This window comes from Erpetoichthys calabaricus, chromosome 17, assembly GCF_900747795.2.
Source record: "Erpetoichthys calabaricus chromosome 17, fErpCal1.3, whole genome shotgun sequence".
Lineage (NCBI taxonomy): Eukaryota > Metazoa > Chordata > Cladistia > Polypteriformes > Polypteridae > Erpetoichthys > Erpetoichthys calabaricus.
The window spans coordinates 76,983,362-77,002,384 of record NC_041410.2 but is presented as its reverse complement, the minus strand read 5'-3'; the positions used below and the strand labels follow the sequence as shown (position 1 = coordinate 77,002,384).

At 41.9% G+C, this 19,023-nt stretch overlaps 1 protein-coding gene across 1 annotated transcript in view; it reads right to left on the bottom strand.

Moving 5' to 3' along the window:
* Positions 1–19,023, bottom strand: part of itga11a (integrin, alpha 11a) — a 75,579-nt gene that overhangs the window by 11,293 nt on the left and 45,263 nt on the right. The window contains exons 10-17 of the mRNA XM_028823182.2: positions 15,501–15,571; positions 11,387–11,531; positions 10,750–10,898; positions 9,106–9,249; positions 8,789–8,989; positions 4,602–4,732; positions 4,309–4,475; positions 3,944–4,086 (exon numbers count right to left, since the gene is read on the bottom strand). Coding sequence (XP_028679015.2) covers positions 3,944–4,086; positions 4,309–4,475; positions 4,602–4,732; positions 8,789–8,989; positions 9,106–9,249; positions 10,750–10,898; positions 11,387–11,531; positions 15,501–15,571 — 1,151 coding nt within the window. The remainder of the gene's footprint in view (positions 1–3,943; positions 4,087–4,308; positions 4,476–4,601; positions 4,733–8,788; positions 8,990–9,105; positions 9,250–10,749; positions 10,899–11,386; positions 11,532–15,500; positions 15,572–19,023) is intronic.

The following is a 19,023-nucleotide window of genomic DNA, read 5'->3' as shown; positions in this document are numbered from 1 at the left end:
CATGTTCTTGATGAACTAATTTTAAAAGAACAGTCTTGATTAACTTTATTAATTCCCTTCATAATTTTAAACACTTCAATTATGTCACATTTTAATCTCCTGAAAAGCCTCACCTCTTTCAATCTTTCCTTATAATTCATCCCCCGTGGCCTTGGAATCAGCCTAGTCGTTCTTCTCTGAACTTTTTCCTAGCACTTCTATGTCCTTTTTTCAGCCTGGAGACCAAAATGGCGCACAGTACTCCAGATAAGGCCTCACCAGTGTGTTATAAAGCTTGAGCCGATCCTCGTTGGACTTGTACTCCACACATCAGGGCGCTGCTATATAATCTAACATTCTTTTGGGCTTCTTAATGGCTTCTGAACACTGTCTGGAAGGTGACAGTGATGAGTCCACTCTGGCCAGTTGGCCAATTTAGTGGTGGTGATAGTCGACATCCTTTGTGTATATACCTGTTGTCGCATGTATACCTAACTCTCAGACAGCAGCCAAAGAACAGAACAACACAGCTGACCAGCAAACCCACGGCCCAATGGAACACAAAGTATAGGCATATAGGCAATGCTGTATGGAAAATACACTTTTGCTGGCTTCATAAATTGCTGGTTGGCATCAGATTTTCACCATGGCTGTGCTCTGCTAAGATTATAGCGTGTGCTATTCCACAACAAATGCTGTTAGAGCAGATGTGACAATCCCTTATGAAGAAGAGTAAGGGGAGATGGAGGTTGGAAATGTCAAAATTCCTGAACATATAGCAGGGAGTATATACCAGGATGGTGTGCAGGTTAGAGAGATCATCATCACTGTCTCTTTTACATAGTTATTTTGTTTTGTTCACCCATTTCTAAATAAGAGACTTTGTTTGCATGTTATGACATATCTCTCTATATATAAAAAAAAACCAAGAAAGGAAATTTCCAGGGTGATGATACGTGATCTTCTCAGAAGTTCTCGGAAGACATTTAAAAGACACGCGAGACAAAAAAGACTGGCCACGGAGCGTCTCGCGGGGACTGTAAACATGAGACTTGGTGCCAAGAGATTGTCCCAGGGCCGTCTCGTGGGGACGTGGAACATGAGGTTCTTGAAAGACACACCCTTCTTATCAAATAAGAACACAGCCAGCAGTAGCACACACAGATCCTGTGCTCTCAGCAAAGAAGAAAGAGCAGCGCGGAGAAAAGAGACCTTTGGGAGTGAAAAAAGGCAGATAAAAGATTATGAAAGCATTGGAATTATAAAGGCTCAAACAAACGATGGTGCGATAAACATGCAGAGAAAGGTACAGAATATGAAAGCAGGAAAATTCAAAAGTATTGTAGCATCCCAGCCAAGTTGCAGCCTTTTTTGTTTTAAGTCACTCTTAGGTCCGATTGATGGAGGGCGGAATACAGCACTTACACAATTATGGACCATACGCTATGAGATTCTGTGGTCCCGCAACAGTTAAGACAACGATTCCAAAGAAGAAAAAAAAAGCTTTTAAAAATGTATATCTAATTAAACAAACACAGGGTTGGCGAGCGAAGCGAGCAGGGGGCAGAGCCCCCTAGTACTGTATATTTTAAAAATAAACAGTGCACATGGCTGAGGGAATATGGGAATTTTTAAATACATACTGAAATGTATGTACTCCTCTTCATTTAAGGATTCTGGAAATATAACAGATTATCTAAATTACTGTAAATCGAGTCTTGAAACCCGAAAAATCGATCACAAAATGACACCCCAATTTATATGCCCGTTCAAAAATACACTTAATTTTTTTTTCTTTTTATATCTTCTTGCCTCCTCCAATCTCACATCAGTTTCTCAGACATGTCCAATTGTGTTGCAGCAGTGCAGTTACCAATTTGTTTCGCTACTTCAATGTCTTTTAATTTAAAAGAAGCTTCATATTTTCTTGTGATCGAATGCTCCATCGTAGATAAGGGATGCTCTTACGATAAAGGTGTATGAGGGTGTGATATACAAAAAACACAAAACAGTGCAAACGTTGCTTTGGAATAGTTTGGGTGTTACCGTGTGGTCACATAGGCACAATACATAGAAAAAAAAGGCCGTGTGCTCCGTGGTTAGTCTCTCAGGTGGGTGTTAGCATATCATAATCTCTTGGACCAATAGCGTGAGTTTTCCACACTCGACTTATACGACCGACATTATAAAATACCGGAAATTATACGTTAAAATCAAGCCCCGACTTATCCGTGGGAGAACTTAAACATTATGGTAAATAAAAAACTGCTATCAGGCTGTTCAGGTGGTGCCAAGTGTGTCTGAAAGATCATAAAGGTGAGTTGTGATTTGCAGGCCTGTTCTCCACACAGTCGTATCACACTTTTGTTTTTTTCTTGCTGCCAAAAAGGCTTAATTAACAACAGCAGCTCCTATCATCTGAAAGAAGAACAAGTTCTCCTTTGGAAAAGTGGGGATTTATATTAGATAGATAGATAGATAGATAGATAGATAGATAGATAGATAGATAGATAGATAGATAGATAGATAGATAGATAGATAGATAGATAGATAGATAGATAGATAGATAGATAGATAGATAGATAGATAGATAGATAGATACTTTATTAATCCCAATGGGAAATTCACATTCTTCAGCAGCAGCATACTGATACAATAAATAATATTAAATTAAAAAATGATAACAATGCAGGTGAAAAACAGAAAAACAGACAATAACTATGTATAATGTTGAATGTTAACGTTTACCCCTCTGGGTGGAATTAAAGAGTCGCATAGTTTGGGGGAGAAACGATCTCCTCAGTCTGTCAGTGGAGCAGGACGGTGACAGCAGTCTGTCGCTGAAGCTGCTCTTCTGTCTGGAGATGATACTATTAAGTGGATGCAGTGGATTCTCCATAATTGATAGGAGCCTGCTGAGCGCCCTTCGCTCTGCCACAGATGTTAAACTGTCCAGCTCCATGCCAACAATAGAGCTTGCCTTCCTCACCAGTTTGTCCAGACGTGAGGCGTCTTTCCTCTTAATGCTGCCTCCCCAGCACACCACTGCGTAGAAGAGGGCGCTCGCCACAACTGTCTGATAGAACATCTGCAGCATCTACAGCGCATCTTCAACCTGAGCCTGGAACAGGGGAAAGTCCCGAGGCTTTGGAAAACATCTTGTATCACCCCAATCCCAAAGGTATCACGTCCTAGTGAGCTGAATGACTTTCGGCCTGTTGCTCTGACATCACATGTGATGAAGACCATGGAGAGGCTGCTGCTTCACCACCTTAGGCCACAGGTTAAGGCAGGTATCTGCCCTTTCTTTTGCTTCTCACTTGAAAACAATATGTGTCTGGTTTTGTGTTATTTTTAACACTTTTGTCTTACTTTTTAATTAAATTATGATATTATGTTTACTTCGTACAGTATTATGTTGATTTTATCCCACTAAGTTGTGATACTTTTTTGTAGATGGAAGTAAATTGGCAGTTTTCGAGGCACTTTTGGAAACAAAAAGAATAGAACAAGTTGTTCATGCAGCATGTTATGTACATGCATTGCGTTTTTGGGAAATGCACCCCAGATATCCTATTCCAACTCTGCATTGCGTGATCCATGGCCTGCACTTCTCATTCAAGTCCAAGGTCTCAATGTCTCTAAGCTGCAATTACTCATGAAATGTTGTGTTCCACTTTAATTTGCACCTCTTCCTTAAAACTTGACCTTTCACTCTCATTGAAGTAAAATGTATATCTTCTTGAAATCCTTCAACTCCCTCATAGTTGTTGCCTGTGTCTCTCTTACACTCTCAGAATTAAACTCCGAGGGCCTGTCTCTCTCCTTCTCTCACCAGCCTTATATTCACACTCCCCCTCTCTGTATGTCACATCAGCTGCTTGCTGTCATGAATACTGTGGTATTTGTGCATGTGAGATACCATTGTTACCACTGCATGTACAATATTTTGTCTGTTACTCACCAATACATGGAAGTAGACGTGCTCACATGTATCCATGTTGGGCGGCACAGTGATGTTCCGGTAGAAAAGCTTATCATTAATGTCATCGAGGATTGCTCTTGGCATGAATTTGCGCTCATCTATGGAGGTACTATATTTCAGAGCTGTGGGCATAAATGGAGAAGGAACAGAGTAATCATTCCCAGTAAGCAGACTGTGGCCTTTCCACATTCACTTCAAGGAGTGTGCATACCTCTAGCATTCTGAGTCAGACTGCCTCAACATAGGGTGTTAAGTCACGGTATGTCTGCCCCATCATTTGCATTAGAAACCTTACATTATTTACAGTGGGACAGCAACTCAACAAATGGAGATGTGAAACTCACCCACTTCCTGCACCTGGGTGAGTGGAGCCTTGGCTGTCACATTAAAACAAACTATTGCTGCCATGCAGGTGGCTTCTTTGCCATTCCGCTTGCAGTCTTTGTTGAACATGTTCACCTTGGACGGTTCAAAGCGGATGCTGGTATGTATGTGGACGATGCTGCGAGACCTGAGTAAACACAGACATCAGAGACACTCATATTGACATTCTGTCAACCTCCTGCTTAAGATCGGTGTGTAAGCAGCCTAACCCTTCTCCCTAATCCCTCCATCCAAGCATCCACTGAAGGCTTACCAAAGAATAACTGCAGCACCCAAGGAACCCACAGCCAGATCCACCAACCCATCTTCATTAAGGTCCAGCTTCCCATGGACACTTCGTCCAAAATACATGAGCATGGGTGAGAGCTCAGCAGCACCTATCCTCTGGGAGAAGAATGCATGTTACTTGGAGGGTCACAAATCTAATGAGCCATTGGCTGCCATTATAATTTAACTGTTTCATATCCTTTCAGAAATTAATAGGTCATGTTAAGAAAATAAGAAAAGAACAGAACATAAAAGAACACACGATAAGAAGAGCCCACAGTACACTGGCACCCCATATAGCATTGGCTTGTGCTCAATGCCAGTGCCATCACCCCACGACTCAAATTGGATTAAACTGAATTGAGACCAAACTGAGATTAAATGGAGACTATCATGTTATTATGAAAAGAGCACTATATGGTGCCTTTCACAGCACACACAGGATCATACACAGTAACTTAATAAAAGAAAACACAGCTGGGTTCTTCTACGTCTAACGTTTAAAGCTGAATGTGTGTGCGTGTGTGTGTGTTTGTGTGTACAGGTCTGGTAAGCAAACCCACACTGTTGAACTTATCTCCAAATTTCGCACAGATGTCCCATTTGCACAGGGGAAGACCGTAGGCAGTGTTTTATTCCAAAATGTATTCGGTTGCCAGACCCCGGGCAGCACCGAGTACCACTGCTAGAAAATTAATATGGGTGGGGGAAATAAAAATCAGTTCTCAGATGCATCGCAATTCCTTCTTGAACAATTCTGAATTGATGTACGAAATGCCATAGTCAAACTTTTATAGGGGATTATGAATACAATTGAAAATAGGCACAGTACAAAACATTGAAAAAATGGTACAATATGATAAATGGAATAATGCATCTTCACAGCAATAGACCTCAGAATAGAAGACTAAAAATGACATACATGTACATATAAATAAATGAGCAAATAAACAAAAATACAAAAATACAAAATACAAAACAAAAATACAAATTTTTTTTTTTTTTTGCATGCTTGTGCACCAGGAGAACACCCTCCTGGCTCATCACAGGCATGCAATACCCCATTGAGGCGAGAGGGGACGCTGTTGTTACAGCCTTGTCTTATTTCTCCTCCTCTGCAGAAGTGAGAAGCCATCCCTTGAGGGAAAAAAGCACCTTCCAGCAGCAGGGCTATAAAGGTCCATTTGGACCCGGACTTGGTGGAAGGACGGAACTCCCTGTGACAGATCTGCTCTCAAGAGCCAAAACCTTTATCTCATCGCCAAGAAGGCTGCTTATTTTGTTTCTGTTTTGTGCCCTTGGGCACTGGTTTTTGATTTGTATGTTGGTGAATTAAAAGTGGCGACTCCATTGCACCCCAATACTTTTTGGACTCTACTCACAATTATTTACCTGTCCACAAAATTTAAAAAGACTTTAAAATACAACAAAGCACATAGAGCAGGCATTATAAACATTAAAATGTATAACTAAATACACATGTACAGTACATCCAGATGTAACACACTTCACACAACACAGCTCACATAAATACAAGTCAACCAGAGCAAGCCCAGCACCTGACTCGGGCTCACAGCTCCTCTTTCATTAGGCAACAGTTGACCACTGGAAATTCACTCAGGACTGAGTTTCCATACTTAGATGGTGAGAAACAAACATAAGTGCCCTGAGCTGAGAGAATCAATGTGACCGATGATGAAACTCCTCATTTTACAGTGCCGGAGTGCTGCATGCAGGTCAGGGTGTCCTCCCAATGCAACCTCTAATAACCTGCCACAGTGTGGACACTCGAAGCACATTTTAATGTGTACATGCATTTGGACTAAATTGTAGTCGGATAAAATCCACATAGAAAATGTGTGACAGTGCCAGGTATAAAAACAGAGCCAAAATGTTTCAAAGCAGGCCCTTATCCGCAAGTGTTTCACTCTGCAATTTTTTTTTAAATTAACTATGTCTCCCAAAGTGCTCAAAATCCACAAGAAAGGTTCAGTAAAACACAGTAGTACAGTATTAGGACACCATTATGTGATGCAATTTAGGACAAGCTGAAATACAAGTTAATTTAAACAAAAAAATGGTACAACGCAACTACAAATTAATTTTTTTCTTGTCTCTATACAGTGCTGGACACACAATGCAAAGTGCCAGTTGGTACTTCTATTTGGTGTTGTATTTTGTCAATAAAAATATAATGGAGTTAAACTTAAAGTATTATTTTTCATGATGAAGAATAACGACTTTGTTTTAAATGTTTGTTTTTAACCATGTAAAGTGAGATGTATCCAGATGCACTGAGTGTTGCTTTATAGTTGCATTGCGACTCCTTGAATATTGAGGTGCCTACTGATTCCAGGTCAGGTCAGGTCAGGTTGAGGAGCATGCACTGGTACAGCACGTTGCCACACCCAACACACGACTAAACAGCTCGGGATCCTGGTTTGCATCCCCCAGGCAGACACGCAGTCCAATCAAACCCTCCGGAAATTACCCTCTATTTTCCACAGCCAGGTGTTAAGTGGGCATCCCCTTGGCCTGGTCCAACCACTCAAGTGAGGGGAATCACCCTTGGGGAATCGCGCCACATGGCCGTAGTGCCATAACTGACGCTCCCTCACAATGCGGGTAATGTGCCTCATTTGGGAATCCATGAGCAACCGCTAATTCGACACAAAGTCAAACCAGCTGTACCCAAGGATCCTCCGAAGAGACACAGTACCGAAGGAGTCCAGTCTTCCTCTCAGGTCATTGGATAGTGTCAATGTCTCACAACCCTATAGCAAGACAGGAAGCACCAAGACTTGGCCCTTCGTCCTTTTGCATAGATAGGGAGTGCCACACACCCCTTTCCAGTGACCTCATGACCCCCATGCTCTCCCAGTCCATCTACTGACTTCATAGGAAGAGTCACCAGAGACATTAGTGTCACTGCCGAGGTAAGTAAAGCTCTCGACAAGGTTCACACTCTCTCAGCAGACAGACACACTGCTGATGGCTACACCCTGGATCTTGGTTTTTATTCAGGACATTCACAAGCCCAGACACTCAGACTCTTTGCTCAGTCTCTTGAGAGCCAAAATCAGTGCCTCCATTGACAGCGAAGATCACAGCATCGTTGGCAAAGTCAAGATCACTGAATCTCTTTTCACAAACAGATGCCCCAGAGCCGCTGGATCCCACGACCCTGTCCAACATCCAGTCCATGTAAGCATTGAACAGAGTAGGAGCAAAAACACACCCCTGACGAACCCCAGAATCAACTGGGAATAACGCAGAGGTTCTGCCTCCACTCTGCACAGCACTCACAGTACCAGTGTACAGGCTGGCCATGATATCCAGCAACCTTGAGGGGATCCCGCAAACCCTCACGATGTCCCACAGAGCAGCTCAATAAACTGAGTCGAACGCTTTACAAAAATCGACAAAGGCTGCAAAGAAACTCTGCCGATATTCGCATTTGTGCTCCATGAGAACCCTCAGTGTCAGGATGTGGTTGATGGTAGACTTTCTTAAGCTTAAAACTAGACTGCTCCAGTCGCTGGCAAGTGATCACGGATCCTATTGAGGACGACCCCATCAAGGACCTTACCTGGCACTGAGAGCAGTGTTATCCCCCTGTAGTTGCCACTACTGTAGTTGCTACTGTTTCCTCACTCCTATAAATGAATGTCTGTTATAATTGTTATCAACAAAAAAAACTTCATATGGCATCTATCACAGAGCACTGGGCTAAAATGTTGCAGATACTACTGAACGTGAGAATTGTCCATTTATTAACACCATTGCCACAAGCAGCAGGGCAGGAACCAAAGTGTAATGGACAGTACTTTGTGGGGCTCAATCACATGTGCACACAAACCCGATCTTTTAATCTAAAATGCACATCTCCAGGATGTTAGAGGGAAGCCCATAAGGACACAGTGAGAAATGTAAACCCTTCACAGAAAGTGGCCATGCAGCTCCCTGAAGCATTGAGGCTAAACACCATGTGATTTTAGCCATAATGTACACAAAGTAAATAAACAAAGTCACCTTCTGGCCACTATTCTTGTTTAATTTGTATAATGCACTGTGGTAGTGCTGGCAGTGAAAAGCACTATAAACAATAAACATTAATGGGTGATTTCACTGTGACTCTTTCTTCATGTTTGACAGTAATGAAAAGGGGATTACCTGCTTATAGGGAGTAAGGATCCCCTTCTTGTGCCCATGGAATAGATAAATAGCTCCCCGGTGCTCATCTTCCAGCGGTGCCCCAATCACTACATCATTGTAGCTATCAGCATTGAGGTCAGGGATGGGAGATATGGATGATCCAAACCTTGTGTTCTGAGAGTTTTCCATTTCCAGAGCACCATCTATTTCAAACTGAGCCTGTTGGGAGATGGGAAACGCAACAAGCGATTAAACTGAGCCAGCCTGACCTAGATGAGGGTGACATGTCAGCAGTTGCTCCACAGCTGTCGACCTGTCATGTTGATCATACTCACAAGCTCGGTCACTCTGTAGATGTACACTTTCCCCCTCTCCCAGCCTTGACTTAGGTACATGGGAGCACCCACGAGCAACACGTCAGTCAATCCGTCATTATCCACATCAACTGCTCCAATCTCACTGCCATAATATGAACCAATCTAAACACACAGAGTAAACAAGACATTAACCAGCAGCTGGGCCCAACGTCAGCTATTCTGAGAGGCCGAGGCATGACCCTGTTTCAAAGGACTTGGCTCAATATGCAAGTGACCCCCCCCCACCCCAACCCCTTCCCTCAGGCCACTTTGTGTTTTGTGTTGAGCAGATCAGTCCTGATTTACCCTTTTTGCTCAAGACAATTTAATGAGTAACACACAAGGCTGTCTAGACTGTCATGTGCGAGACATGTGTGAGCAGGATTTTTGCCGGAACATATGGGCAGTTACGGTAAGGGACACTTCTGCACTGTCTTTATCCGTTCACCAACTGCCAAAAGTTATGCCCGAGCAAAATACCTGCTGAGGTTTGGAGGGTGAGGCTCAGAAAGTAACAAGCTTGCACCAGTGGCAATAAGAAATTTAAAGCAAAAAATCTGAAAACACACGAATGCCACAAACAGGGATACATCAATACAATACAATACAAGTTATTTTTGTATAGCCCAAAATCACACAAGAAGGGCCGCAATGGGCACTTTAACAGGTCCTGCCTTTTGACAGCCCCCCAGCCTTGACTCTCTAAGAAGACAAGGAAAAACTCCAAAAAACCTTTTAGGGAAAAAAATGGAAGAAACCTTGGGAAAGGCAGTTCAAAGAGAGACCCCTTTCCAGGTAGGTTGGGTGTGCAGTGGGTGTCAAAAGGGGGTAAATACAATACAATACACAGAACAGAACACAAGTAATCCTCAATAAAATGTAATAGTGCAATAGAAATATTACAAGTACAGAGCAGAATTCAGCAGTAGATAATAATATATAATACGATTTGGATTTGTTCATCACTGAGTTAGCGTCATGTTCAGCAGTGGCTAGGGACATGAGAGGGCAGTGGCACAGTTACCTGAGGCCACAAATGCAGCAAAATCCCAAATAGGATACAGTCAGTGCAGGATTTACGTATAAGCTACACAAGCTATAGCTTAGGGCCCCCGCCTTCTTGGGGGCCCCCAAAACAAATTGTCCGAGTGAGCAATTGTCATATATACTTAAATATACTACAGCATTATTTGTCCCAATCAGGCCCGGCCTTAGGCATAGGCGAAGTAGGCGACCGCCTAGGGCCCCAGCGTCCGGGGGGCCCCGGATCAACTCCTTGGCCTAATTTTCACACATTTCAAAGAGCTTCCAGGGGGGCTTCGCCCCTGGACCTCCCTTTCGCCTAGGGCCCCATAATACCTAAGATTGGGCCTGGATACAGTGCAGCAAAATATAGGTGGGGGTAGTTGGGGGTGCACCAGTAAAGAAGGATCATACCTGAAGGACAACTCTGGCAAGGGGGAGTCAAAGCAAGTTGAAGTTTATCAGCAAAGAAAAGAAGGCCATGATAAGGAGACATCTTGTAGTGTGGCAGAAGATGCAGATAAGCAGAATGGGTACCGAGAAACTTTGTGGCACGATCGACAACTCCTGAATTTAGCCACCCCTTCCCCTTAAACACACCTGGAAACCTTTGAGAGAGTGAAGAATGGTCAGGCTTCCATTGTTCCTCAATGTGAAGATGATCACTTTGCCAGTATGGTTGAAGCGTGGGGCTCCTGCCACAAACAGCCTGCTCCCTCTCGCTGAGACGACAGACGTCACTGTGTAACCTGTGAAAGAAAGAAATGTGACAGTAAGGCCTGGCTGGATGGGAGCAGTGGTGGGGGTGGGTATGGGTGGTGGGGGGTTCTCACTGACTTAAACGTAATAAAAAAAGCATCTACTGTATATTTCCAAATCTTCAGTCAGTATCCAACCCCTCGCTTCCTGCTCTGACTCACCATTCCTCATTGTCCCCAATTCCCACAAAGCACCTTAACTTTTATCCGCAAAAAAATTCTTCAGCTAAAAAAAAAGATTAAAACCAGATTTTCCCTCAACCTCTCAAGTTTTGATTTATCTTTTCAAGAGATGTCATGCGTTAAAAGGAAATCCCCAGGTATTTCTAACCATCTTACCCTTTTGACAGAAATTCCACAGATCTGTAAATCAATTTCAAATAGACACTATTTACAGGATATATTATATTTCTATTATAAGCTTTGCTTACATAGTCTGTTTTTCCTGTCTGAGCATTTTAAGTAGAGCTTGCACTCACCTAGATAAGCTCCATGATTCTTCAACTCTTCAGGAAATTCATGCCGGTAGGAAACTTTAGGAGGGACAACCTTTCCGTGACCGGTTTCTTTCAGGATGGCCCCATTCCAGTCGTATGCTCCGACAGCTCCGAGCAGAATCCCATCCTTGGATAACCGAAAGAAGAAATGAAACAACAAACACCAAACTCACAGAGCACACACTCACTGCAGGAGAAATGTTTAAATTTAGTGGAAACACAGGCATTGCAAAATGTCCTTGGAAGGTTAGTTAGCTCAGGGACATTCAATGAGTGTGCGCCCTGGAATTTGAAGGACACAGAAACTTCTGAAGAGGTATCACTGGGTTGATATTGGTAGCTGATCATTTTAAAAGACTTTATGGAGTTGTTATCATTCAAGATGATGAGACGTTGGTCAAGTGTGCACTATAGGTCAGTGATAAGGTTTGAACTAGGTGACCACTGCGTTTCAGCTCAGAACCACAAAGCCAGCACCTCCACTGAAGGACACAAACCATTGGAAGGACTTGTCTATGGATCATATGGATTCATGGGAAAATGAATTTAATCTAAGATCACCCTGGTTTAAATGAGCCAAATGTCTTCTTGTGAGAGGAGGAGAAGGATGTTGAACTAGTTCTTAAATGGCTCCTTTTAGTGAACTTAGGAACTGGCTCTTCTCATACTCTTTACTCTTTATTAGTATATGCTAAAATGTCTCCTGGCTAGCACTGACTTCCCAGCTACCCCAAAGGCTGAGGCACAACACTAACAAAGTATAAACTAGAGTTCAGCCCCTAAAAAATGAAAGTCTGCCTCATTCATGTTAAGAACCCACTGATTCCAATACACTAACATACTGTACATACGAGTATAGCAGACCAGCAAACAAGGCAAGAACCAATCCTGGACGGGATGCCGGTTTATCACAGAGCACACTCACACAGAGACAATCCAGAGCTGGCAATTAGAGCAGCACAAATCTTTGGCATGTAGGAGGAAACGTGCGAGTACTTCAAGAAAATGAACACTTCACGTGGCCTAGGACTTCAATTCACTCTCTTGGAACTGTAAGAGAGTAGTAATAACCACTGTGCTAAGCTTTATTTCAAATATTCATGGTATTTATCATGCATTTAGTGGCTGGCACTAATAGTCAAGTTAAAACTTTGGGGCTGTATGGTTTATTTTGAACATTTCAGCAAGCTTGCCCATTTATCATTGCAACATAATGTAATTAACATACACTACCAGTCAAAATGTTTGGGCACACATATACATTTTCATGTTTTTGATAGAAATTGATACCTTAATACCATGAGGTCATTAAATTGAATTAAAAATACAGCCAAGACATTTCTAGTGCTATTACCGCTTGAAATGACTAGTTTTAATTTATTATTCACATATGACAGCAAGCCATAACTTCAGTGTCATCTCCCATGGCTTATCCTTAATTAGTCATTTTAAATGTTGTTTATTAGAGAAACCTTTATAGTTACATTAGCACCACTGTAACCTGTCATTCTGTTCACCTGGGTTGTGAAGTACTGGTATTCCTAAAGTTTAGTTTTGGGTTCAAAAATGGCCAAAATGAAATAGCCTCCTCTAGAAACATGTCCGTCTGTTGTTTTTTTCAGGAGAATGGAGACTTTTCCATGCAACAGATGGCCAAAAATGGAAGATTTCAAACAAAGGTGCCTGTTACTGTATTGAGAGAAGAGGGTAACAGAAAAAAGGCAACTCCATAATGTTGACCATAACACTCTTTTCCAATTATCTTCTGTTCCAGTGTCTTTGTTCCTTTGACCATTTCAGCCTTTTCAGCAAATTTCAGATATGGCTTTTCCTTTGAAACTCTGCTGCTTTAGACTAACATCCCAGAATCGTTTTTTCTCAGTAGCGGACAACACTGGAACATAGCGTGTATGTAAGGAAAAAGCCAACTGAGGACCTGTTAGGCATCTTTTTCTCAAAATACAGACTCTGTTGTCTTTGTTCTCTTATACAGTTATCCCCTTCATTTTCTATACTGGTTAGATTTATTATGTCCTAATCTCTCAAGACAGGAACAAACACTGTTGTATGAAATCTTCAGTTGCTTGGCAATGTGTCACATGGAATAACCTCCATTCTGCAAAAAAAAAAAAAAACCAGATGTTCCTCCAGAAAGCTGTTTCATTTTGGCAATTTTTGAACCCAGAATTGAACTTTAGGAATGCCAGTACCTTGCAATCCAAGTAAACAGAATAGCAGGTTTCAGTGGTGCGGGTGCAACTATAAAGGTTTCTCTAACAACAAATAAGCATACAAACCTGACTACTTAATGTTAAGTAAAGAGAGTTGTCCATTAGGTCATAATGATTAGGACATTGAAGGAATGGCTGTTGAAAAATTGAGCTTTGCAGTTATATGTGAATAAAAAATTAAAAATTTGTCATTTTAAGCAGTAACAGCCATTAGAAACTCTAGTAATGTTTGGGTTTTATTTTTAAACCCATTTAATGGCATCGTGACAAAAAAGGTATCAATTTCTATCAAAAACATAAAAATTTCTGGGTGTACCAAGTGCTTTTACTGGTACCATATGTATGATTATAAGATAAAAATCGCAGGATTAATCCACCAAGAACAATGACATCCGTCCTTCCATCCTTTATCAATCTCATTTATTCCAGGCCAGGGCTGCAGGTTGCTGGAGCTGATCCTGACAGCAGTCGACAAGTATGGAAAAGCGCCAGTCATTGCAATGAACGGCAAGTTAGGCTAACCTGAGACCCCCAAGATGACTGATTTAATGATTTAGGGCGCCGAGTGATTAAGCCTCATCGGACTCTCGTCGTTGATTCACTCGTTTTGTAAATTTCGTTCTGACTCTTTGAACCGGCGGTTTGTGACTGGCACCGGGACATGTGTCACAGCTCATACGTCCGTGCCTGCCTTGCCTAATGCACCCTTTCCATTTACATAACACTGTATTTTTAATACCAGACTTGATACGTTCCTGTTAATTACTTGCAGACAATCGCCTTAAAGTGGGATGCACGCGAGACGTCAACGGAGCCCCATAAAAGCGTCACGAAGGCAAAGCTGCGCTCCGTTAATTGCTGACTGTTATTCAGAAAAGAAAAAAAAACGGATTAGCATTTCCCCACCGCAGTCGAGCTGCGATTTTCCGATGCGCAGCTTTGCTTTTTCACTTTCTTGGCTCCAAAAAGTTAAACTAAAGAGATTCTTGTCGTGCCGACTAACCGCAGCAGAGGCCGCTTTCTCTCGGAGAGGTGCCCAGGGGACGCAGGCACACAGGCAGCTTGACGGAGACTACCTCCGAGAACGCCAGCTTCTCCCTACCACTTCAGAACCTGCACCACTGGACACTGCCTGCCCTGCGGCTCCTTGACAGTTGACGCTCCGTGCCACGCCCACTGCCCGTTAAAGTGACGTAGTGGCTAGTCTACGTCACTGGAGCCGAGACGCTCCTGTCAGTCAGGAGTTCCGGCAGATGGACGGTCCGCGGCGCCCTGTGCCCTGTCTAGATAGGTAAACGCCTCATTTTTCAACCTCGGTACTGATGCTGCCTTCACGACTTGGTAAAATAGAGTTTCCGATTTAAAATTGAAAAAATAAAAATCGCAAGCTTGGAGAAACATCTGAAGACCCCCAATTAAGACTACTTGCTGACTTATGGTCTGATGTAAATGAAAAACAAGCCCAGCCTGGCTGTTAAATCTTAAATCCCTGTACAGTATCATTTGAATTCCAACATAAACTACTGTCGAATTGTTAAGTTGAAGGGGAGCAGCACAGTGTAGCTCTTAAGTAACTACATGATTGAAACTATCATGGTAAACCACAGATTACAGTAGTATGTGCAAATAGAACGTGTCTGCAGATACATTTTAAACCGGATATAATGAGAAAAAACTAATTACTGTAAGCGAAAGCAATAATTCACAAGCAACATTCATTTTGCTGTTCTGTGTGGTCTTTGCAAGCTCAAATCTTTACTCCAAGCTGTCAAATCAACCCCTCAAAATGCTAACATAACATGAATGCAGCACCAGATCACACTGGTAAACACAGACGCACATCTAGTGTAGACATGCATACTTACCTCCACAACGTGTGATGAAAACCCAGCCTGTGACATCTCTAAGCCAAAGGAGGTCTCATTCTTGTTAGTTCCTGCAAAATAACGTTTATTCACAGCATAGACAGAAGCAAAGTAGGTACTTCAGCAGATAAAGAAACTCAAGAGCAGGACAGTGCACTTTAGAACGGGGGCTTCTGACCATTTTATATCTAAGGACCACTGTTCCACCTATGTGTAAGTTGTGAACCACCAGTTTATATATTATACTGCAATGCTGGTAATAGTTTTTATTGAATGGAATATGCCTATATTCAGTAACGCAAGTTGTTAATTAGCTGCCAGATGGCAAGAAAATTGTAAGGTAATAGTAATGAAAAATAAATGTGAAACTTATTGGTTACATTCATATTAATTACATACATATTGGTTAAAAACTACACATCGATACAATCCAATGTTTAGAATCACAAATTATTATATGGGAATCTTGTGCTTGCATTTTTCTCACTAGGTTTTCAATATTAGGCTTTACAGAAGTTGGTTCTTCTTGCAAATGGTTTCTGTGTTTTGTTTTCATAGCAGAAAATTCAGTTTCACACATGTAGGTTGAGCGAAAAGGAAGAAGTACTTTAAGTTCAGTTAATTCAGAAGTTCAAATAATTTAACCTGCTTACTCACGCTCCTAACCTCTTCTCCTCTCTCTTACTCATTTGAAACAGATGGGCTGTTCCATTTTTTAATAAATCCCATTTTCTAACTTTAGTTTGACTCCCCCTTATAATATAATATAATATAATATAATATAATATAATATAATATAATATAATATAATATAATATAATATAATATAATATCCATCCATTTTCCAACCCGCTGAATCCGAACACAGGGGTCTGCTGGAGCCAATCCCAGCCAACACAGGGCACAAGGCAGGAACCAATCCCGGGCAGGGTGCCAACCCACCGCAGGGCACACACACCAAGCACACACTAGGGCCAATTTAGAATCGCCAATCCACCTAACCTGCATGTCTTTGGACTGTGGGAGGAAACCGGAGCACCCGGAGGAATCCCACGCAGACACAGGGAGAACATGCAAACTCCACGCAGGGAGGACCCGGGAAGCGAACCCAGGTCCCCAGGTCTCCCAACTGCGAGGCAGCAGTGCTACCCACTGTGCCACCGATAATATAATATAATATAATATAATATAATATAATATAATATAATATAATATAATATAATATAATGTATATGTGCGGTGGTGCTGCCCCATAATATAATATAATATAATATAATATAATATAATATAATATAATATAATATAATATAATATAATATAATATAATATAATGTATATGTGCGGTAGTGCAGTGGTAGTGCTGCTGCCTTGCAGTTAGGAGACCCAGGTTCGCTTCCTGGGTCCTCCCTGTGTGGAGTGTGCATGTTCTCCCCATGTCTGCGTGGGTCTCCTCTGGGTGCTCCGGTTTCCTCCCACAGTCCAAAGACATGCAGGTTAGGTGCATTGGTGATCCTAAAAATGTCCCGTGTGTGTGTGTGTGTGCACTGCGGTGGGCTGGCGCCCTGCCTGGGGTTTCTTTCCTGCCTTGAACCCTGTGTTGGCTGGGATTGGCTCCAGCAGACCCCCATGACCCTGTAGTTAGGATATAGCGGGATGGATGGATAATAAAATACAATTTAATATAATATAATGCAAAACTTCTTTGCACCTCTGTTGGAGACTTTTACTGTAACAGTGAACATCAATTGAGGCACTGACCAGTTTTCCATGGCCACTGAAAACGGAATTGAGTGTACAACCCTGCCACCAAGGCCGTACTTCTGCACAGGCTAACATGGGCATGATGTATGTTAACTATTTGCTGATTTTCAATGAAATATCCCTGAGGCTAAACTGGCAGATCCAGTCCTCTTTAACTCGTTTCCTGCTGTCCCTGTGACAATTCATCCACCACTAGTTGCACACACCTGGTCACTCTTGAGTTTACATGTCTCCAGTGAACTGCAGGTAGTGACGAAGGGTGGCTATTGGACATCATTTGAGACAGAAGCAGAGCTGACAACTGACTGTTGGAACAGAGAGTTTTCCTACATAATCGTGTGGCGACTCATCACAAACATGTCCACAAACTAATCTGGCTTGCAAGGAACACTTCCATTAGCCACAAGGCCATTTATCGCATATAATTTATGATAGCTAAAACCGTTGGAGGGATCAGAGCAAAGTGAAGCAACTTAATACCAAATCAATAACCCCCTGGTAATGTACTTTGGACCACATTGTGGGCTACAAGTTGGAACCCACTGCGTTAGCAGACCCTGAAGCACATTAAGCTCTTCAATAGATATTGAAACACATCGGGCACTGAAGTACAGAAATAATTTGAGTCAACATGGAAGTACTTCTAGCAGTCCAACAGAAGGTTCTACAGTTCAAATCAGTGCTTTGTACTCAGATCTACATAAATCCTCCTGAATTAATCCAATTCAACACTTCCATTTACATCCCTGGCTTCTGAGTCAAAATAACTGGTGGCACCACGATGAGCAGAGAAAGTTGCAGACAAAACAGAAGAGTTCTTCATCATGCTATAATTAAATGTTTCATGAGGACATGGTCCAGAATACAAGCAAAGTTAAAATGAAGTAGCATGTGCTACTTGCATGCGATTTCATGTTGATCTGTGCTGTTACACGATCCTGACACTGTTGCTTCATTTTTTACATAAAAAGACATAGCAGCACTAGAGAAAGTCCAGAGCAGAGCAGCCAGACTGATTCCAGGACTGAGAGGTACAAGCTGTGTTTGAGACAGTTGAACATTTTTAAATTAAGCAAACAGGGATTAAGAGTTGGCATGGCTGAACTGTTTAAAATGAAGAAGGCGTTTAGTATGATGGATCAGTAGAAATATATGTAAAATAAATTCTTCAACATTAACACAGCAGTATAGATGGAAATTTGCATAAATATTAGGCAGCTTTACTTTTTTCTTCATCAGCCATAGACTGCAAGTAGTGTGGTAGGTATCAGTAACTTGGAGACCTTCTGAATTCAATTTGAGTCATTGTGGAGAAATTAGATGAATGGGATTGACAAAGTTTGTTTGATTGAATGTTTTGTTCTGTTCTGTGACTGTTCTAATGCTTTGTATATTTTTATAACCTCATCTAATATTTTTGGAGAAAAGAGGGGGTATCTTTGGAATAACAGATGGATGAGATAATTTCTGCTGGATCAACCATTCAGATCTTTAAGACAGGAGTAATCTTGGATTCAATTTGATCCCAGTTAACCACTTACTGTCTAGTCGCTAGTCCAACTGTAATAATTAACTAGAAAGTCATTATAAGAGACACTTGACAAAAAAAGTGACTTTATTCCATATTTCTAGAGAGGCCAGATATCTGTCTCTCTACCCATCCTCCCCATTTATGAGGTCACTCAGACCAGCACGTTTTGTTTCTTATGCCTCCCTATGGCTTTATCAATGCCTGCCATGCAATGCTAACTGGCATCTGTCA